At 41.0% G+C, this 23,155-nt stretch overlaps 1 protein-coding gene across 7 annotated transcripts in view; it reads left to right on the top strand.

Annotated features, from left to right (window-relative positions):
* The window catches only part of PIK3CB (phosphatidylinositol-4,5-bisphosphate 3-kinase catalytic subunit beta), a 110,408-nt gene that overhangs the window by 59,943 nt on the left and 27,310 nt on the right, over window positions 1–23,155 (top strand). For all 7 annotated transcript variants that reach the window (XM_079975852.1, XM_079975853.1, XM_079975857.1 and 4 more), the window contains 8 exons: window positions 7,938–8,121; window positions 11,123–11,348; window positions 15,165–15,388; window positions 16,770–16,952; window positions 17,414–17,575; window positions 17,849–17,935; window positions 20,020–20,271; window positions 21,445–21,541. In XM_079975852.1, the coding sequence (XP_079831978.1) occupies window positions 7,969–8,121; window positions 11,123–11,348; window positions 15,165–15,388; window positions 16,770–16,952; window positions 17,414–17,575; window positions 17,849–17,935; window positions 20,020–20,271; window positions 21,445–21,541 (1,384 nt within the window). In that variant the 5' untranslated portion in view covers window positions 7,938–7,968. The remainder of the gene's footprint in view (window positions 1–7,937; window positions 8,122–11,122; window positions 11,349–15,164; window positions 15,389–16,769; window positions 16,953–17,413; window positions 17,576–17,848; window positions 17,936–20,019; window positions 20,272–21,444; window positions 21,542–23,155) is intronic.

Raw genomic sequence — 23,155 nt, 5'->3', positions numbered from 1 at the left:
GTTGACCCAACCATTTATTGATTATGGTATTCAAACCCAGGGAAATCCTTTTCTTTTTCACACTTCCTTTGGCAGGGAGTGAGTGGGTTACAAAGATAAGAAAGAGAGACTGGTGGGGTGAATTTGCCATGGGATTGTGAATGCTCTGAGACAGAGGAACCTAAGATTTGGAGAACTTCAAGGACACTCAACTGAGAACCTGCACTGTGGCAGGAGACTTTAGAACAGAAGTGTCTTTTTTTGTATGTTAAGAGACTTTTCATATCAGCAGTGTAGTAACACCTTTAAATTATCTCTAACAGTAAATCATAGATAACAGTGATGAATGAAACAACGTAATTAGAACAAAAATCTGAAGATATGAAAAACATATATTTATCTACTTTTATGATACAAAAGAATTGGAAAGAAAAGAGACTTTTAATAATCATGTGCCTCCTTTTACAGTTTTGCATCTGGGAAGAATTATTGATAATTGAGCCCCTCTCTTCAATAGAGATGAGCTAACCCCCCCCCCCCCCCCGCAGTTCTGCCCCATTTTCATTCCCAGATTCTATTATGGCTTAAATTTAATTACAGTTATAAGTTGCTGGAAAAGGGGCGAGACTACATTACTGACTGAGTCAGGTAGTCATATTGAAAATTGGTACAAAGTGCCAGGAAAAGAAACCATTATTAAGATCAACTTTGTAATGGAGCATGTGAGTTTTTTGAGATAACGTGGGTTCTGCATGTTTGGGATAAGCATTGTGAACACTGATTCATTGACAACTTGACCCTCTGAACTGCAGTTGACCTATACAGATGCATGCTGTTCCAAAAGGCATTACAGCATCTCTTTCTATTGTATTAGAGCAAATGAGAAGTGCTACGAATTACTGAGCATGCCATGCATACTCTTAATAGAATAATTAGGAAGCAAACTAAAGAGTACTTTAAAAGGGATGTGCAGAACAAAGGCAGGGGCTTCCGCTCAATGTTAAGCCATTTTGTTTTTAATTATTTATACCCTCCTTCAGAGAAACAGTGTACAGTATACCGTAGTTCTTCCACTGTGAAACGCATAATGCCTTCCGGTAAACACACTGCATTGATGAGCCATGCTGAAGTAAAAGCCTCTTACAAACCTGATCACTTGGGGAATGCCCATAGCTCAATAGGAGAGCATGTGCATTGCATGCAGTCAATATTTGGAATCTCCAGGTAGGGCTGGTAGAGACTCCTGCCTGAAATCCTGGAGAGCTTCTGCCAATCAACAATAAACAGTACTGAGCTAAATGTCCCAATGGCTTGGCATAATAAGTCTGCTTCCTATACCCACTAGGAACTTCTGTTGAACTGGATGGGACCTAACACTCCAGGAACTAGGCCATAGTACATGTGACACAGTTCTGTGCATGTTAATTCAGAAGAAAGTCCCACTGTGTTCTGTGTGGCTTACTTCAAGGTGAGCGTATGTGGGATTGTGGCCTTGTGATCTAAGCCTTAGACCTGGCAGGGGCCCAAGATTATTCAATTCACTATGTCTTAAAATGGCATTCTGTTAAATGATATTCAATATATGCCATCTTTTACCTAAGTTAACCATAAACGCTGGTGGTGTGCACCCGCCACAGGATTCACGTTGTATCTGTTGTGTTACAAAACAACTTGAACTGTGTTGAATCCACTGTCTTTCTGATTTGGCTTGTTATTCAAGTCTGCATCATATGTCTTAAATCCAAAAGTCTGTTTCTCCCATCCTATTGACTGAAACAGGTAATCTGAAAACAGAAATGGATGGAACTTGAAGGCAACAGAGCTCTTCCTGCAGTCAAACTGCAGGGTTTTTGTGTTTGTGCGGGGAACCTTGACAATTTTTTCTAACCTTTAATTTTTTTCACAGAATTGGATGCAATTTGCAGGCAATTTGTTGGCCTCTCTGAAGGCATAAAGGGTTGTATCCAATGCAGGACTTTTGTTTCCTCTTATGCCCCTGCTCTCCCCAGCCCTCCAGTGCTGATTTTGAGGGTGCAGAGGGGACTGGAGGGAACAGGTGGGGAAATTATTTGTATGCAAAGAACTGAAGCATTGGCTACATCCCAAAGTCTGCCATTTTCAGTAGAATAGGTGTAGTGGTTTTCCTACAAGGGCAGACTTTATCTTGTGGGGGTGGGTTAAATAGAAATCAGTCTGGAAATTGGTGGCAACAAGGTGGGGCCCCTGGATAATTGGGTAATGATGGCTTGGCAATGAGCAGCACAACTGGGATTGTACTTCCATAGCTGAGTATGTATCTGTGTATGTGAAGTTACTAGACCTAGAAAAGTAAGGAGACAACTTTAATAGAAATTAATAAAACTCACCAGGAAGGACTCAATGTAATGGAATCACAGGCATCTTAAAACTGGAGGCAGGAGAATGAAGCCTTGAACTAGCAAACTAAAACTGGGAGAAATAACATTTTAAATGAATGAAAAGCAACACACACGGCAGTTTGTGTGGGATGGGGACTCTAATAAAAGATTGCAGAAGCCTAAAGATAAATAAGAATGGAATAAAAAATAAGTAAATGGTATTTGTTGGAAAATAGAAAGGGACTGAAATAAAAAGGAACAAATCATGTGAAAACGGAAACAGAATTGAAGTAACCTGAAACGATCCTATACTGAGCTCTCTTAAAGGTTTACAAACTAAGAATGAACACAAATTGGTTAAAGTATTAATTTTTTTTAACTGTTATGAAAGAGACAGTGATTCAGAAGGGCACCAACACCCTTCCCTCAAATCACTGTGTTTGGAGTGCCCTGTGAAAATACCGTATTTTTCGCTCTATAACACGCACCCGACCATAACACGCACGTAGTTTTTAGAGGAGGAAAACAAGAAAAAAATATTCTAAATGAAACAGTGGATGTATGATTTTTGTGGTTCATGCTGTGGCCACAGACATGTGATCTGACAGTGAGTTTGGAGTAGCCCAATGCAAAAATCATGAGGATCCATGTGGATCCATGCTTTGTAACCACGTTTTAGGTGGGGAGGGAAGGAAAAGCACTCAAGACAAGGAGCACGTGTGGGGTGTGTGGAGAAGGATGCTGCTAATAATGCAGAAGAGGGGTTTAAGGGGAGAAGGAACACGTGTGGGGTGGGTAGAGAAGGATGCTGCTAATAATGCAGGAGAGGGATTTAAGGGGAGAAGGAACACGTGTGGGGTGGGTAGAGAAGGATGCTGCTAATAATGCAGGAGAGGGGTTTAAGGGGAGAAGGAACACGCGTGGGGCGGGTGGAGAAGGATGCTGCTAATAATGCAGGAGAGGGGTATAAGGGGAGAAGGAACACGCGTGGGGTGGGTGGAGAAGGATGCTGCTAATAATGAAGAAGAGGGGTATAAGAGGAGAAGGCTCTCCTCTCCTCTCCTGCTTTGCTCCTTTAAAGCAAGCAGGCTCTGCTTTTCTCCCTCCTCCCCGGCTTAGCGAGCTGAAAAACTTTGCTGCTATTTAGCGAGCTGAGTGGGGAGGAGAGAGAGACAGAGAGCCTGCTTGCTTTAAAGGAACCAATCGGACAGGAGCTGCTTACACTCGTGTAAGCGGCTCCTCTCCTCTCCCGCTTTGCTCCTTTAAAGAAGCAGGCTCTCTGTCCCTCTCTCCTCCCCACTCAGCGGCTCTTCTCCTGCTTTGCTGTTTCAAAGTGAGCCACGGAGGAGGGAAGGAAGTGGAACCATGGATCCTCTGCTCACGACTGCAGCAGATCCCCCCTGCCACCCGTAGGCATTCCCTCCATAACACGCACAGACATTTCCCCTTACTTTCTAGGAGGAAAAAAGTGAGTGTTATGGTGCAAAAAATACAGTAATTCACTGTGGTTAAAACATAGACCTGTTCAACAAAATGAAAGATTCTACTCCCCACCCACTCAGGCCAAACACACACGCTCCCCTGCTCAAGTTTAGGGTCTTTCTCTAGTCAGTTTGGTCACTTTAAATTGAAAAAGGCAGTGGTTTGGGGCACCCGAGTTCACAGAACAACTTTAGCAAGGCCCTGATCCACCTTGAGATTCCTTATTAATGATGCAGTCACTCCTATTTGCTTCGTAATTTGTACTGCACATGAAGGTGATAGACACCCCTACCAAATACTGCAACTCACAAGCACAAATTATGTAGAAAATGTGATTATTATGTATTATGGTATCTTCAGAAAAAAGTAAAACATATTTTTTTAAAGAAATACACAGTTGACTAGGAATATTTGGCAGTTTTGCAATGCAGCATCATGTAGAATACTTCTCTACTGTATTAAAAGGTGAGGTGAGTTTTCATCATCAAGTGCAGCAACTCAAGCAAAGTTAAAATAGAAAAGTTCCAAACTATTGTTTTATATATAAACTGTATACTATTTTGTATATAAATGCATAAACACGCGAGAAAATGTACTTGCAGAAACTACAAACATTAAAACAAACAGTTGCGTGATTCACTGAACAAAAAGTGTGTTTCTACCAACACTTTTAAATTTACCTGTCACATTTACCTATCACATATGATATGACAGCCATCTTCAGATATCTCAAGGAAGAGGGAACAAGCTTGTTTTCTCCTGCTCTGGAGGGTCGGAGCCGAACCAATGGCTTCAAGTTACAAGAAAGGAGATTCCGACTAAACATCAGGAAGAAGTTTCTGACAGTAAAAGCTGTTTGACAGTGAAATGGTCTCCTTTGGCAGGTTGTGGACTCTCCTTCCTTAGAGGTTTTTAAGCTCAGGTTGGATGGCCATCTGTCTTGGATGCTTTAGCTGAGATTCCTGCATTGCAGGGGTTGGACTAGATGACCCCTAGGGTCCCTTCCAACTCTACAGTTCTACTCTACAGATTTAACTTTCTTATTTAAAATATTTTTATATTCTCCTTCATCAAAATGATTTTGAAGTTTTATTGTTTGAAACAAACAATAGTTAAAGATAACAAAACAAGAAGCTGCAGTTAAATTATTATTACTAATTTAATGGAAGCCAAACCTGCCTATCTTCTTGCACTTGGTGGAGGAGGAAGAGAGTGTGAGAGCCAAAGGCCCACTAACATTCATTCCCATCACAGTGAACTATGGTTCATCATGATGTCTGAACTGGCTCATTAGGTATAAATAGTTGCATACAAACTTTTTCCCCCTTTTGCTGGGGGCTGTTTAAAATTCCTCTCATGTAAGTATTTGCCACAGATGGATCTTTGGCATTATATCAACTTCTGGATGTGAGGGTGTTAGTCATTCACAGGCATCGCCTTGCATTATACAGTTTGGCCTGTGATTCATTCTCATAGCAGTCTCATGGCTGTGACAAGTGCCATTTTCTGTATAAATACTTTGCACTTCTCTGACCTTTATGTTGTCCGCAAGTGGCACAAATTAGAATGGTGACTGGATGTCATTTCTGAAATAAGCTAATCTGTTTCGTTGATAAACAAAATGGTCACTCATTCCTTTCTACTGTGCAGTTGTTGTATTTGCATATTGAAAACATCCCCCCCCCCCCGAATGCTAGTTTAATTTGAGCTCTTGCAAATTGATCTTCACCTGGGACACTGCCTCCCTCCTGGCAGCTTCCTATCGAATGCACAATTTAATAATAAATCAGAAGTTTATAAAATGGTATCCACACAAATAAGAGGAATATATTTGGTTCAGGCTTTTGTTGTTCTTTAGGGACTTCTCCCTTCCCCAAGCCTGCGATTTTCAGCCTGTGTACTAATTTAGTGCCCCTGACATCTGAAAAAACTCCTGAATGACCATTCCCCACTTAAAACGGGGGGCGCCCTTTGCGTGGACGCGCACAGCCCCTAGATCTGGAGCGGCTCCATCAGCATAGGCTTGGCTTTGCCTTCCCTCAGGTGGGATACTTGGAGGTCTCCACCTACCTCAGTCAGTTGTCCAATCCCACCTGGGGGAAGCGTTGCCAAGGAGACCAGGCCAGGTAGGGGAGGGATTACCTGCCCACACAATAGAGGGAGGATCTTACCTGGGAATCCTCACTTGGCTCCAGAGCTTCTCCCACCCTACCCACCCTCAGTTAATGTCTTATTTTGCAGGTTAACTATTCTTCACAAGTATGCGGGTGCTGCTACGTTAAGGTCGCTGTTAAAGGGCCGGAAAGGAATTTCCCTGCATTGGCAGGTTTCCCCTTTCCTGTAGCAAAACGTCACAACTTTGGCGGTATCAGGCCTTGGGCGGAATCCTTTAGTCCATCTTCCTCTTTGCGGTGGTGATACCAGGGTTCCCCGTTAAAGGGGTTTCTGAAGGGAGGCTTTGACCGTACGCCAAAAGGTCATCATTGCTCTCCCCTGCAGTGGCGGCGTAACAGGGGCGGCTATCTCTGCTTGAACATATGTTCTCCAGAGCCGGCCCATCCCCCACACACACACTGGATAACCCTGATGCTCCCTAGGTCCCCGGATGGGGACTGGGGAGGGAGAACGCCCAATGCCTGAGCCAAGGTCTACTCACACTTGAAATTTAATAAAGTTGTGGCCAATTTAATCCCATAGCATGTTGTCTTGAGTCGTTATTCCACATGACGGGAGGGGGGGACTGCTCAGGATCTGGGGACTCCGTCTGTCCACGCAAACAGTTCCCAAGTCCCAAAACTGCAGGCATCAAATGTCACCTGGTGAGAGCAGGATTGCTTATAGGATTACATCTAGTTCACACACGACATTATGACATGATCACCACTTGAAAAAAGCCATTAAATGGAAGAGAGATTGTGTGGTATGCTGTTCATGGGATTCACTTCCCACAAGGCTTCAGTGATTTTCGCCATGTCCATTGTGACATCTTTGCAAGAATGAGGTGAAAACTCCTGGGATGAGGGTAAGCTTCTGACATGAATGGCTTACTGTGTAGGGAAATTTGGGCTTACACTCCCATGTCCTGTGCATCCACTGTGCTCCCACTGCTGTATTTTAATTTGGTATTGTGTACACAGCCTTGCGCTCTGTGGCGGTTTGAAGCCACTTCCATACCTCTTTACTGCATGGGTGAACTTAGCCCTGTACACATTGCTAAACTGTTAATTGATTTGTTCCTATTGAAACCCCTTTGCTTTCGTGCTTCTTCAATTATCTCTAGAACACCCAATTGCTGCTCTGCTTTTCTGACCCCTATATAAAAATAGCAGGATTTTAGGTATTTGAAAGCTACTATGACATTCTCCCTTTTCTAAGCTAAATATGCCTTTTTTAGAGTTTTGACCCATTATGTTGCCTACATGGTAGAATCCAATGGACCATGTAAATATTTGTCCAAGAGGGCTTTGTACTTGAGTTTTGTAAATGTAAATTCTCAACTCGGGCTATAACATGCATTATAAGATGTATTTTGTGCACCCAGACATTGCAAAGTTGGGGTTGGGCTGTCTTTAAACTATAGATTCAATGGCAGCAAAAATCAACCTTCTGGGATTATTATTTACTAGTTGCACATCTCATAATCACACTTTTGTGCTTCTCCCCCCCCCCCCAAAAAAAAGTCTGCACAAGATATTCTAACTTGAAATTTGTATTTTCCTCTAATTTCACAGTTGGACAGTCTCTCCATTACAAAGATTTCTAATCACAGCTCAGAGCTAGCATAGCAATCTATTGTGTGTGTTGTTTTTTGCCTTCTAGAACTCCTCATTTCCAAATGCCTACTAGACTGGAAGTTTTTTAAATGTGAAAAATACCCTTCAGAATATTGCAGTTCTTTCCTTCTTTATTTCTCCCTTACTCTACATTAGACAAACTTAAGTGAAGCTCTGACCAGAAGTCATGCCTAAAAAGGCAGCGTCTTCTCATAAACTTTGTCTATGTGAGTGTTGGTGCTACTGTTTGGTACACTTTGATGTTTGTGTAGTATTTGGTTCTGATTTAAAAGCAGTCCTATGGAAGTGAACATAGTAAATTATTCTAACTTATTTTTTCTTCTAGGACCACATGGTTATGAGATTTAAAGTCCATTATGCCTCCTGCCATGGCAGATGCCCTGGACATCTGGGCAGTAGATTCACAGATAGCAGCTGATGGCTTAATATCTGTGGACTTCCTGCTTCCCACTGGAATTTACATCAGTCTAGATGTCCCACGTGATGCCACTATCAGTCTTATAAAACAGGTAATACAGAACAGGTAAAACTGGCTTGCTCTTGAAGTGTCTATTGAAGTGCATTTTGTTTCTCATATAATTTAAGTGTTTAGAATAATATTCCTGAGTATGTAACCTGATTTAAATTTTGTGAAACATGACTTAGGGGTCTGATTTGAAGGGCAGATCCCTATAAAACATTAGCTTCTACATGAGCATCATCCCATTGTTGTTCTCATGCAAGTGTGTGTTCTTGTAACTATGTTGGTTAGAACTAGGCTGCATTCAGACAGTATTTTATTTCATTTTCCCAGTGGTTCCTTACCTGATTTTTTGTGATCTTTCACATGGATTAAGGAACATTTATGGAAATCTATGGAAATTTTAGGGTTCATTTCTCTGTTAATCACTTCCAGAGAAAATTCAGATGCAACCCTGGTTACCTGGAAAATCCTGTGGTGTGATTTCCCCGTGGTTTTCATGGGTCATGCCGTGTGATGAAATTTGGAGTGGCATTCCAGCATACAGTTCTTTCCCACAGTTTTCATGGGGGAATCATGGGGGAATAGAAACACACACACACAAATGATGACACAATTCAGTGTAACACCAAACCCACTCGTGCGAATGAGATTTAGTGTGGCATGGCAGTAGTATATCAATAAAAAAAACCCCCAAAACAGTTCACAACACAGCAAGTATTGCAGTGTAAATGGAACTTTAGAAAGCAGGACAGAAGTGCTAGCATTATAACCAGGAAAGCTAATGGAATAATCTTCATGTCTAAATGCAGTTCTAGTCACCCCCATGGACATTACAGGAAAGAATTCACAAGTACAGGAGGTGACCTTTTTGCGCCCATCCAATTGATGTGTGACTGCCGATGTGTGGGTCCTTTTGGACCCAGAAGAGAGCAAGATGGGAAGGTAATGGGAGTGGGGCAGACAGCGGCAGGGCAAGCTGATCAGGTGCCTGCGCTGCACGTGTGCCCTGCGCCCAGTGGTATGGCCAGCTGCCCATAGGGGCAGGGCCAGCTGGGGCAGGACACTCCATGGAGTCTCCAAGGAGTCTGCCTACCTTCTCCCACTCAGCTACCCCACAACTGGGGAAGAGGCAGCGGGCAGACCGTTTGGGGCAGCGTGGAGCCTGTGGGCGCCCAAGCGACTGCGTCACTCTCTGGAGGCCCCACGGTGAGTGCCACCCAGCATTTTGTCACCCCCCCTTGGGGGTGACACCTGGGGTGGCCCACCTCCACTGCACCTCCCTCCCCCCACCCCTGGGGTCAGGGCATAATGGGGATATAATGAGGAAGATCACGCTTATGCGTGCTCCGCCAACATGGGCGGGCAGGAACAAAACCCCATGGAAAACAGCCACCACCAGTAGTGTGTTATGGGGCCCTGGGAACCTTGGAATCTGCTTGCTACATATTCTCTTACTAGTAGACAGATTCTTTTTTGCTGAGATGTCATTTGTTTAACTAGCTTACTGGCTGATAGATGCAGAAATCTTAGTGGCCCATAAGTTCTTCAACTGACCTGAAATTGATGTCCTTTTCAGATGCTTCATGGCCAAAACCCTATAACAATCTTGCCAAACCAGCAGTCAAAAAAAAAAAATAATAATACAGAAGAACTAACTTGGGAAAGAAGTCCCACCCCACCTCTTAGCACTTGTTTTTATTACTGAAACATGAATACAGACAGTGACATGTGTACCTTTTTACTCTTGACACTTTGTTCCAGCACAGCAGAGAGAACCAGTTTTCTTTCAGGACCAGTGATTTTTAGTTTTAAAAAACAATGGCTGTATTAATTTAAAATAGATGAATGACCTACCACTATTCTCTGGAGGCTTGAGTCAGCTGTGTTTGATTGAAGTAAGAATAATAATAATAATAATAATTTATTATTTGTACCCCGCCCATCTGGCTGGGTTTCCCCAGCCACTCTGGGCGGCTTCCAACAAAGATGAAAAATACACTAAAATGTCACATATTAAAAACTTCCCTGAACAGGGCTGCCTTCAGATGTCTTCTGAATGTCAGGTAGTTGTTTATCGCTTTGACATCTGATGGGAGGGCGTTCCACAGGGCGGGCGCCATTACCGAGAAGGCCCTCTGCCTGGTTCCCTGTAACTTGGCCTCTTGCAGTGAGGGAACCGCCAGAAGGCCCTCGGAGCTGGACCTCAGTGTCCGGGCAGAACGATGGGGGAGGAGACGCTCCTTCAGGTATACTGGACTGAGGCCGTTTAGGGCTTTAAAGGTCAGCACCAACACTTTGAATTGTGCTTGGAAACGTACTGGGAGCCAATGTAGGTCTTTCAAGACCGGTGTTATATGGTCTCGGCAGCCGCTCCCAGTCACCAGTCTAGCTGCCGCATTCTGGATTAGTTGTAGTTTCCGGGTCACCTTCAAAGGTAGCCCCACGTAGAGCGCATTGCAGTAGTCCAAGCGGGAGATAACCAGAGCATGCACCACTCTGGCGAGACAGTCCGCAGGCAGATAGGGTCTCAGCCTACGTACCAGATGGAGCTGGTAAACAGCTGCCCTGGATACAGATTTGACCTGTGCCTCCATGGACAGCTGTGAGTCCAAAATGACTCCCAGGCTGCGCACCTGGTCCTTCAGGGGCACAGTTACCCCATTCAGGACCAGGGAATCCTCCACACCCGCCCGCCTCCTGTCCCCCAAAAACAGTACTTCTGTCTTGTCAGGATTCAACCTCAATCTGTTAGCCGCCATCCATCCTCCAACCGCCTCCAGACACTCACACAGGACCTTCACCACCTTCACTGGTTCTGATTTAAAAGAGAGGTAGAGCTGGGTATCATCCGCATACTGATGAACACTCAGCCCAAACCTCCTGATGATCCTGAAGGAAGTTTGTTTAAGCTGAAGTAAGGGCTTGCATGAGTGATACAGAAACACCTACCTAATGCTGTGCGTACAGTTGACAGAGGTCTTACTTTCCAATGAGTGGGTTTTGTGAACAAAGCATTCTACTATTACGGTCTCTGTGCTTATTTGCAGCTATTATGGAAGGAAGCACAGAGTTACCCTCTGTTTCATCTTCTTATGGAGATCGACTCCTATATGTTCTCTTGTGTGAACCAAACAGCGGTACGTGAAGAACTGGAAGATGAGACACGCAGACTCTGTGATGTTAGACCATTCCTTCCTGTCCTACAACTAATTACAAGAAGCTGCGACCCAGGCGAAAAATTGGACTCTAAAATAGGTGTCCTCATAGGAAAAGGTAAATATTGGTGTTCTTGGCTGTGGAGATGGAGATACAGCACCAAAAGAGCACTGAGGTGGATTGAAATTAGCCTGAAAGCATTAAAAGGACTGGGCTTAACTATAGTAAGATTAACCCCAAATAAAATTTAACATGACCATTTTCTGTCCTTGAATGTGTTTCCCTTGTTCTAATTAACTATGAAAAAAACACCCAAATTTTAATAGTTTTACATAGCATCATAATTAGAGTAAATACCATATTGAAGAATGCATTCAGAAATCAATTGTATGTGTTTCTGTGTAAGGATGTTACAAATGTTGGATAGTGATAATGTTCTATTAATGATGTGCATACAAGGTATGATGGATGCACGTTAATATGTACACTACCCAGTAATTGGACTGTAAATAACTCGTATTAATTGGATATTCTTTCCTTAAAAATCCATTTTAATGATTTTCACCATCAGGTATAATTGAACAGGCTTATCTTGACTTAAGATAGAAATGTATTAGACACCAAACTTCTACTTCTTCCAGTGCTCCACAGGCTTGGGGCAGTCTTTGTTGTCAAGACAAAAATTGTGGTTGTAAGGATCTCTAATCTTGTGTTGCATCTTCATGTAAGGTCAGCAACAATTCTCTGCTCTCTGTCACAGCTCAAGATTGCTACTGAAAAGGATGGTGGTGATTTGTCTGTAGGGCTCTATGGTATTCATTCAGGGGACCTCAGCAATACAGCAGCCAAAGAATACCTTGGAACTAAGAACAGGGTGGAAACTTCTACACACAGCTGCAGCTCCCAAAATTGACAGGGAAGCTGAGGATCACATACTTTTTAGTGATGGCAATGACACACCTGTCAGTGATCAGTGAAAACACAGTACAGAAATATCTGTTTTCATATGGTTTGCAAAAGTGAAAGTAAGGTTTATCGGTTTCATTGCTTTTCTCCCATGGGGAGTTGTACTTTTGTTTCTTTTGTAAATGATATCCTGCCCCTGGGTAGGTTTGCAGCATAAAATTAAAACACATGCGCGCACACACAGAGACATGAGAAGTTTTAAAGCCTCCACATCTATGGCAATTGAATGCAGGAATAGGCCCATGTTGTGTACTCAGCACTCGTAATTCCACACTGGTTTGTCTTACGGTCTATCTCAGACTCAGAGGCCTATAAGACCAGTTGCATGATGGAATTTATTTTATGCATACAGTTCCTTACAGCAGGGGTACCCACTGTGGTACCCAGGCATGCATTGGGACCCTTGAGGTCTTCCATGGGTGCCCGTGAAGCCTCTGACATTCCCTTTCCTATTTCCTATTTGCTTTTCAAACCTCAGATTAATTCTACTGTATCTGACTTTTTATCCAGGACCCCTGGAAAGGCAATGTCTTTGGGTACACCCTCTCTCAGGGGACTGGGGAGAGAAATGACTGGGACTTGCATAAGCTAAAAAGTCCAAATGTGCCCATGGGCCAAAAAGGCTGCTGACCCAATGTTTGAGTTGGAGCAATTCCTTGTAACCAGGTGCTCCTCATGTTAGCGGTGGTAGTAACCAATCACTGTGAACATGCCTTTCAAAAAAGAAGGGCAAGCCAGAGAAAATCCTCTTTTTCTACCATCTGCAGCAGACTGCATGGGAGAGGAATATCTTTGCAACAGCATTAGCAAAGGCCGTAATTGCGACTTTAGCATTTGAATAACCAATATGTTTTCTATGTGTGTATTTAAAATTCTTCCGGATGTTCTGATTCAGCTCCCTTTAAGGCAGGGCTAGGGTGAACCTCAGGTCCAGGGACTGGATACAGCCTACAAGACCTCTCTGTTTGGGCCTTTCGTCTCTCCCTTGCCACACCCTTTTACTGGCTGTGTTTTGCACCACAAGTATTGCTCCCCCATAGCTCTTAAACTTTGTTAATTCTTCTTGTTTAACTAGATCAGCCTTTCTCAACCTGTGGGTCCCCAGATGTTGTTGAACTACAACTCCCATCACCCCTAGCTAGCAAGACCTTAGCTCAGGGATGATGGGAGTTGTAGTCCAACAACATCTGGGGACCCACAGGTTGAGAACTGCTGGCCTAGGTGGAGAGTTGAGAGGGTCATGCAAATGCTTGTAGAAACTTGCCTGTACAAAAGTAAGCTTTACATTATTTTCTCTGTTGGCTTTTGCCTCTGGTCCCACCCACCATTGGCAGGCCAGTGGTTGTCTTGCCATATACAGCTAGAAATTTACTTATTGAGGAATTCAGAAACAAGTCGTAAGAATATAAGGTGACCCTGCCGGATCACGCCAGTGACCAATCTGGTCCAGCATCCTGTTCTCACAGGCCAGCCAGATGCCTGTGGGAAGGCTGCAAGATGGACATAAGCACAACAGCACTCTGCCCACCTGCAGTTCCCAGCAGCTGGTACACAGCGGCATAATGCAGTCAGCTGCTGTTGAATTTTTAACATAATAATTTTTTTCATGCTTGCAATTTGCAAAGGGAATGATGCATTTTATGTTGAAATTAAAAATAATCAATAGGCAGGCCATGCTTCCCATCAGAAACAATGGCCAGTTGTTAGTTCCTGGCACAATATCTACAAGTTCTGTTTAGCTTTCAACAGCAAACTGAACCCTAACTTGTCTGCACTGACAATGGCTTCTACTGACGTACAGAGTTCTTTTATAGATTTTTGTAACTGATTATTTCGAAAAAGAATGACTGGGCAATTTCCCCTGTTTTGAACAAAGCAAGTTCTCTGGTTCTTTGTACTTCTCAGGGTAGAATTAGTTATTCCTCTTCGAACCTGCTTGACCTGCGCTTTATGCCATGTGCTCCTCAGTGAAAGCTTGTGTTTAAACGCCTTAGACATTGGCAAATACAACTGAAGTTATTACTAAAGTATTAATAGAAAATGTAATGTTCCTCTTCCCACACCTCCTGTACTGTACTATGCATATGTAAGGTGCAATTCATAACCTTTTGAATGAGCAGCCTATATCAATTTTGCTCTTTTTGTGTCTTTTTCCTATAAAAGTCAAAATACTTATCAAAGTACTCAGTCAAAATATGATTTCAGTGTTCCGTGGAAGACAAAGTAAACCTATAGCTGTGATTTACAAAAAAATAAATAAATCTCAGACTTCCTCAGCAGCATATTCTACATGGAAAGTTCAAAATGACAGCTGTGGTAGTATCTTGAATGCTTGTTTGTGTGTGTGTGTGTTTGTTTAATGGAGTTAGGGTTTTTAATGGAAAATGTGGCATTGAATTGGTTTGTGTAATAACACTAAAAGAAGAAACAACTTTTTGGGCTAACTTAGCTAAGTTCAGCTAAATTTTACTCAGAGTAACCCCATTGAAATTAGTGTCTTGCCGATCAGAAGGTCAGTGGTTCAAATCCCCGCAACGGGGTGAGCTCCCGTTGCTCGGTCCCTGCTCCTGCCAACCTAGCAGTTCGAAAGCACGTCAAAGTGCAAGTAGATAAATAGGTGCCGCTCTGGCGGGAAGGTAAACGGCGTTTCCGTGTGCTGCTCTGGTTCACCAGAAGTGGCTTAGTCATGCTGGCCACATGACCCAGAAGCTGTACGCCGGCTCCCTTGGCCAATAAAGCGAGATGAGCGCCGCAACCCCAGAGTCGGTCACGACTGGGCCTAATGGTCAGGGGTCCCTTTACCTTTACCTTTACCTTACCCCATTGAAATTAGTGTCTATAATGGAATTAGGCCCATTAATTTCAGTGGGTCTACTTGGAGTAAACCTTAGTTGGCCGTGTGGTGCAATGTGATTCTTTGCCTCTGACACTTTAACAAATATGTATTGTTTAATTAAATCATTTCAGGCCTCCATGAGTTTGATGCCCTTCAAGACCCAGAAGTCAAAGAATTCCGGATTAAAATGCGGCTAATCAGTGAAGAGAAGATGCAGTCACTGGTGGGGCTGTCTTGGATGGACTGGTTGAAGTACACTTACCCACCGCACCTAGAGCCAGCAACACAGGAAAACCTCCAAGATAAACTTTATGGTGGCAATCTAGTTGTGGCTGTTCATTTTGACAACTGCCGGGTAGGATTATTGGCCATAATTAGAAAACACTTCCACAGCTACCTCAAGTAATTTCCACTTGCAAGTTGCAAAATGTACATTGTCAAACACTTGGAAAGTTGTCGCTGTGAGATGAATAGGTGTCTTCTAATAGCTCTGAACACATTTACACACAGAGTAATGTCTGTAACATCTATGTCCAGTGGTATCTGCCCTATTTAAAGTACTGTTTGTTTGCTTTATTAAGCTATTTAGATACTGTCTGTCGTGCAATCATTTCAGTACAAATATACAAATACAATAAATTTTCAGTACAGATATACAAATAAACAGTATATAAAAATATATACACTGTTAAAATCTAGTCCAATCGAGCAGTCAATAAAAAATAAACTTTATACAGTGGCAAGCTGTATTTGTAACACTTAGTTGACCATGTGGTGCAATGGCAACAATTCTTTCGTTGGGCCTAAAACAGAGTCCAAACAGAGATAATAGACATCTTGCATAGCTTTTGATGGATGTATTTGAGTTGGTATGGGCTTTAAACCCTACCTTGTGCACCTTGAATGGACCCAGAAATGAGCTATCAACCAGTGCAGCAGTTTTAAAGTGGGCTATATGAGATCTAAATTGAACCTCAGTCAGTAATCTGACTGCTGAATTTTTGACCAGTTGAAGTTTCTGAATCATCTTCCTGAAGGGTTCCAAAGCATGAGATTCAATGTATGCCATTAATCTAAAGTCTATTTTGACCTTTATACATTAGTGTTTAGAACATTTTATATAAAAAAAAATTCTATAGAAACACTGTGTTTGAGGTCTCCTTTTTAAAAAACTGAATTGCGAGGGCCTCTGTATCTGGCAGTTAACTTCAGGGAAAGTAGCTTTTTTGAGACAGATAACTTTTGAAACTGAGAAAATATTGAATTGATTTTGACAGACTTCTTCATTATGGCTATGATTTTCCATTGCAAGGTTTGGCTTGCTACCAGAAGGCTGCTATATAAATAGGCCTGTAGACAAAAAATATTATTCATCATAAAATGTAAAATGAAAGCAGGCATTTGTAAATAATTGCTTTTGAATTCCTGCATCTTCTTAGTGTGTTCGAAAAAATAAAAGCTCTGTATGTACTCTTATAAAAGCATTTTTGCACAACATAATAGGCTCTGTGATGAGGATCCATGTGAAGAAACGTATTTTATCCTGCACAATTGCGTATTAAATAGTAAAATGGGTACCTACACCTACCAGATTTCTTTTTATATATAAATCAGGAAATATTCTTATTAAAACCTATATGGTCCATAGACTGGGGGGTTTATTCTCTAAAGTAAAATGAATTACTTATATTCATTCATACTTGAAAGTAATAGCTATTACATCTTCTTTTTAACAGGACGTATTTAGTTTTCAGGTGTCTCCTAATATAAACCCTATCAAGCTGAATGAACTAGCAATTCGTAAACGTTTGACTATCCATGGAAGAGAAGATGAAGAAGTTGATCCTTCTGACTATGTTCTGCAAGTTAGTGGAAGACTGGAATATGTTTTTGGGGACCATCCATTAATTCAGTTCCAGGTATTCTTTTCTTTTCTTTTCTTTTAAAGTAATATGATTGTTTAGGAGGTGTGTCTTCAAAAAATAATCAGATATTGAGTGGGTGGAAGTTGGTGTTTTCTCCCAAGATGTCTATTTTTTTACTTCTTTGGTAATGTCATACATGAAGAAATATATAACTGGACAATTCAGATGTGAACTCTGTGTTTTGCTCTACAATACCTATTCTAGGTGCTTTGTTGCCCAAGCACCCAAAAATATGAAACATTTTTGAAAATGAATCAAGAGTTGCTGCAAATCTTTTAAGTGTGAATGTGCTTGACTGGTTAATTGCTTTTTTGAAAGCATAAATGACGCCAAATGATTTCCCCCACTTCCTTTTTGAAGTATATATATGGACCTAAATAAAACATGCTTTAAGGACTTCATGTTTAATTTTCAGCATGCAAATAACAGATTCATTGCCTCTCTTCCTTTCTCAGTATATCCATCGTTGTGTGATGAGCAGAGCCCTTCCTCAACTCACTCTTGTTGAATGCAGCACCATAAAAAAAATGTGTGATCAGGAAATGGTGGCTATAGAAGCTGCCATAAACCGAAAACCAGGCAACCCTCCTGTTCCTCTACCACCCAAAAAAACACGTGTGAGTTTTCTCATTCATTTTAAGAATTGTTGCATTCATGTCTGGAAGGTACAAGCAAATCATTTTAAAATGCAGTTTAAAGTTGACTGTTAGTTAATGTTTGTATTGCTACCTCCATAAGCCATTCTTGGCAAAAGAGAAACATTCTTTGCAGAAGAGAGACATTAGTTATTGATTTAGTGCAGGGCTGTTTTTTAAGCAGCATGATCTTCAAATGTATGCGTTTCTCAAAAAGCCTGGAAATCTCTCATTGCTGTTTCCTTTCTACAACAGTTGACTCAAAGTGTATGGGATATTAACAATCCTTTCAAGGTAGTCCTAGTGAATGGCAACAAGTTGAACACAGAAGAGACAGCTAAGGTAACTAAATTCCTCCCCAACACAAGTGATGTTTCTGCTGGTCGTCTTAACAAATTTCCTTTGTTTTGTCAAGGCTGCATTTGATTTGATTATTTAATAAACAAGTGCCTGATTTAAATACCAGTAGTCTAAATGACTACATGATTACAATTGGGAATCGGCTTGAATCTCTGGCTGAGCTCTAAATCAAAAGCTACAGAGTGACGCTAAATGATACTTGTCTTGAAAAATATTTAGGTAGACAGAAATATCATGACGTAAGGTGATATATGAACTCTTAATCAATCTGCAAATTTAACTGAAACTGAAAGATATTCCTAATTTTATGGCATTAATATGTAAATGTTTTTGTAAATGTTCAGATGAATTTCCAGCTTTTAAAAGATTTGCAAGTATAATCTGGTTCCACTAAGCATTTTGCTCTGTACTTAGTTCACTGAAGATGCTGAATGTAGAAGCAAATGAAATGGTATTTCCTGTAAAAAGAATGCATTTTAAACCAAGGTTGTAACACAGGCATCCCCAAACTCGGCCCTCCAGATTTTTTTTAGGACTACAACTCCCATCATCCCTAGCTAAGAGGACCAATGGTCAGAGATGATGGGAGTTGTAGTCCCAAAACAACTGGAGGGATGAGTTTGGGGATGCCTGTTGTAACATGTAAGAGCTTACTGCACAAATCCCTTCCTATGCATTTTGCCTATGAAATAGAATGGCAGGCATTTTCCCTTGTTTGTTTGGCATACAGTTAAGTGAATGAATGAATTTTCAGCTGGAGAAGACAAAAAAAAAAAATATATGAATGGGCTCATAGTGTGGCATGACTGGCATGATGTTTAAAACAATTCACTGACCTTTCAGGGCAAATTGTTTTGAACAAAAATCAGTTAAAGTTTTTATATACTGAAAGGGAGACAAATGCAGTAATTGCTAAGGAGAAGCAGAATTCCATAAAGCTATTTTTAAGAAACATGTTTTACCATTCTGCGTTTTATGTAATCTTTGTTTTTATATTGTATTTTTATGTTGTGAACCGCCTTGAGATCTACAGATGAAGGGTGGTATACAAAGTTAATTAATTAATTAATATATAATATCGTTTCCCTGTTTGTTATTTTGGATTAATATTGCAGAAATTATGCATATCTATAATCCTAGCAATCTTTTTCTTCCTGAAAACAGAAGAGAGAGAGAAAAGAGATTGTGCAATGATCTGTTTAAAAAATGGGACAATAATGTGTGTAGCAAGTTTTTGTCTACATTTTCAAAAAAAAACCAGTGCTCAGTGCTTCATTTAAGCTGCTATTTAAGATTTTGCCACAAAGATTTGTCAGAAATAAACCACATTTAAAATCAGGGAGATTTAGCATTAGTTCTGGCTAAAATCCATTCCGTAAGCTTTGAAGGAAATCTGATTGTGAGTGACTAACTTTTTTGCTTGTATTGCTATTTTGAAAAGTGCTTTTCGGCAAAGGTACCTTAGACAGCCCAAAAAAGTTCGGTAATTATATTAAAGAGAAAGGACTACAGCTTTAGGAATACATTGTGGTTGTTGTTTTTTTTTTAAAAAAGCTATGTTTACATAGGAATATCACTCCATTAGGACGCAGTGTAGAATATTAAGGCATGTGCCAATTATATGCACTTGAAAATAATCACATACCATACGTGCATACTAATTTGCAATTCAAAAACAAATTGAACCATTTCCCAGTTAAAATAATTGCCTCCAAAGATTCAAAGGCATACTGAATCGGCATTATCATTCCTGTTCTAGAAATATAAGCAAAAATATGTGTGTGAGGTTAGTTATGCTTCTTGTCACCATCTACTCTCCTAATTGGTAAACTTTGTGCCCAGTCATGAGAAGCAAAATATTTACCATCAGTTTACCTTGGCAATACCCACAGATTGCTTAGATCTTCAGCGTAGCTAATTCTCTAGCACCATAGCATAAGAACACTAATTAGGGCAAATATTCCAAAGCTGCCTTGCCTTCTTTCTAAGCAGGAAATACTTCTAGGTAAATAATCCTTACTCTCTGGAATGTGTTTGGATACTTCCCTGTCATGTCTCTCTTGCAGGTTCATGTCAGGGCTGGTCTCTTCCATGGAACTGAGCTCCTTTGTAAACCTATCGTAAGCTCAGAAATATCTGGGAGAAATGACCATGTTTGGAACGAACCCTTGGAATTTGATATCAACGTCTGTGATTTGCCAAGAATGGCTAGGCTGTGCTTTGTGGTCTATGCTGTGATGGATAAAAAGAAAAAAAATAATCCAAGCAAGACACTTAATCCGTCCAAATACCAGACCATTAGGAAAGCTGGCAAAGTGGTAATGGATTCGTTTCTTTACATTCCTGTTCGTTGTACTGGGAAGTCTCTGCATGTGTTTTGCATACTTTTCATTTCCATAGCTTTTTAAAATTCTGAACTTCAGAGTGAAAGTCAGGATATATACTGATATATACACACACATATACATATACACACATACATAGAGAGAAAGAGAGAGAAATATATATATTTACACACACACACACACACACACACACACACACACTTGAGTATGTACTATTAATTTTTAAACAGGGGGATAGGACCAAATAATAATAATCTTGCCTCGCTGTATTTTCTACTTGATTCTCATTTCTACCATTTCTGAATTTCACATACTGTTCTACATTTGAATATAATAAAAGGAATAAAGGTCAATGCTTCATATATATATATATATATATACACACATACCGGTATATATTCACCTATTGCTTTCTGCCAGAGGATAATAAATGCCATGTTGGGAAAACATTAAAAAGCATACATTCAATTTGCTGTAGTTCTGCTGGTATTCTAGATTGCACAAATCGTGTTCAGCCTAGTTCTCAAGAGTTTTTCCACACTGTGCATGGAAGTCAAGTTTGCTGAGGCTTTGCTTGCTTTTCCATGGTGTTTCTCATAACAAACACAATTGCACTCTACATTGTTGTGTGTGTGTTGTGTGCACTAAACTATTTTCATGACCCAGAGCAGGGTTTCCGAAACTTGAGTCTTCAGCTGTTTTTGGACTACAACTCCCATCATCCTTAGCAGCACCAGTGGTCAGGGGTTATGGGAAATGTAGTCCAAAATCAGCTGGAGGGACCCCCCTCCCTGTTTGGGAAACCCTGCTCCAGAGGAAAGAATTCACCTAATATGATGCACCTCATCCGTCATGTAGTTCTAGCATCTTATACTGCAGGGGTGGCCAACTCCCAAGAAACTGCGATCTACTCACAGAGTTAAAAACTGGCAGTGATCTACACCCTTTTTTGGGAAGGAAGGCCTGTTTTAGGGGGTTTAGGTCAAAGTTGAGCTTTTTTTTAGGAATGAGCATTTAGGATTTTTCCAAATCCACATCACAACTTCTTTTTCTCTGTGTGTGTTATGTGTGTGTGTTGTTCCATTGTCTTAAGGTTTTGAATCCACTATGGCCTCATCTTCAAACAGTATGATTTTTTCATTGCAGCACTACCCTGTCGCATGGGTCAATACTATGGTGTTTGATTTTAAAGGACAATTGAAAACTGGAGACCTCGTACTGTACAGCTGGTCGTCATTTCCTGGTAAGGCTTAATTTGTGATAAGAAGCTGCTTGTGCCATCAGCTATGCAGTGTTACTGCACAGCCTCCATCCATTTCAGAGGGGCTGCCTTGCTTAGGCTTCCACAAAAGCCCCTCTGAAACTGAATGAAGACTTCGTAACATCAGATCACAATCCATTCAGTACTTCCTGTAATACAGAATTCAGTGTCTCCTGAGCACATGAAGATAATGATTATGGTTATAAAACGCAGATAGAATATGGATAATAAAATATGCCTCGTAATATAAAAAAAATGCAAATGAGGTAAAATAAAGAAATTTCTTAGTGCAGGAAAAGCACTATTATGGCAAATTTTGACTCTGATGTTTTTCACTTAACTCATGTGACATGGGCTTGGAGCAACTGTTCAGCTAAGGTTACAGATAGGTAGCCGTGTTGGTCTGCCATAGTCAAAACAAAAAAAATTCCTTCCAGTAGCACCTTAAAGACCAACTAAGTTAGTTCTTGGTATGAGCTTTCGTGTGCATGCACACTTCTTCAGATACACTGAAACAGAAGTTGGCATTTGAAAGTGTCCTTCAGCTCTCTATATTGGACAAACAGGCCAGACCTTACGCCAAAGAATAAACGGACATAAATCAGACATCAGGAATCACAAGACAGAGAAACCAGTAGGAGAACACTTCAATCTCCCAGGACATTCTATACAAGATCTCAAAGTAGCTGTTTTACTACAAAGGAATTTCAGAAATAGACTGGAAAGAGAAGCTGCTGAATTGCAACTTATCACCAAACTTAAAACCATGGAGAGTCCTGGTCTGAACAAAGACCTTGGATTCTTATCTCATTATACATGACAAAGCCATTTTTCACCTTCTCACCCCTTGCTTTTTCCTGTAAGACCTATTGCAGTCGTTAAGAGTCGTCAACAGGCTCATCGCAGCTATCTGCCAATCACCCATTCCCACCACCCTTCTGAGTAATACCCCTCCCCACCTTCTCACTATATAGAAGGGTCTGGAAACTTCTGTTTCAGTGTATCTGAAGAAGTGTGCATGCACACGAAAGCTCATACCAAGAACTAACTTAGTTGGTCTTTAAGGTGCTACTGGAAGGAATTTTTTTTGTTCAGCTAAGGTGCAGCTTTGGCTGAATGCATGAAATAACTTGGTCTGGAATAGTAGCTATTCTATAGGATAATCACTGCATGACTACAGACTGAATTGGCATTATTAATTCAATGGATCCTTACCAGTTCCTGCTGACTAAACATTTTGCCTTTTTTTCAATTTGAGGTTCTTTTAAAATGCAGAACATAGCAAAAAGTGAAAGTCGGTATTTTTATAACAGATATCGTATCCCTGGAATGGAATTGCTAGCTTTTTCTCTCTTTAGAAAAAGAAACAAATCCAGCCCCAAAAGTAATCCCCACCCTCACATCAAAGTTTTAGCAGAAATTTCTGGTAAAATAGTGCCAAACCACTTCATTGACTTGTGTGTGCTCCTTGGTTTAAAGGAAAGAGTTATCTCTGTGCTGCCAGTACATTATTCCAAACCTCACTGGTCCTCAAGTCCATGAAGGCTGCAGTCTTCTGCACAGAAAGGGTAGCCCTTCAGATGTTGTTGGACCGCA

This window comes from Podarcis cretensis (assembly GCF_951804945.1).
Source record: "Podarcis cretensis genome assembly, chromosome: 5".
Taxonomy (NCBI): domain Eukaryota; kingdom Metazoa; phylum Chordata; class Lepidosauria; order Squamata; family Lacertidae; genus Podarcis; species Podarcis cretensis.
This window is presented reverse-complemented; position numbering and strand designations above follow the sequence as displayed.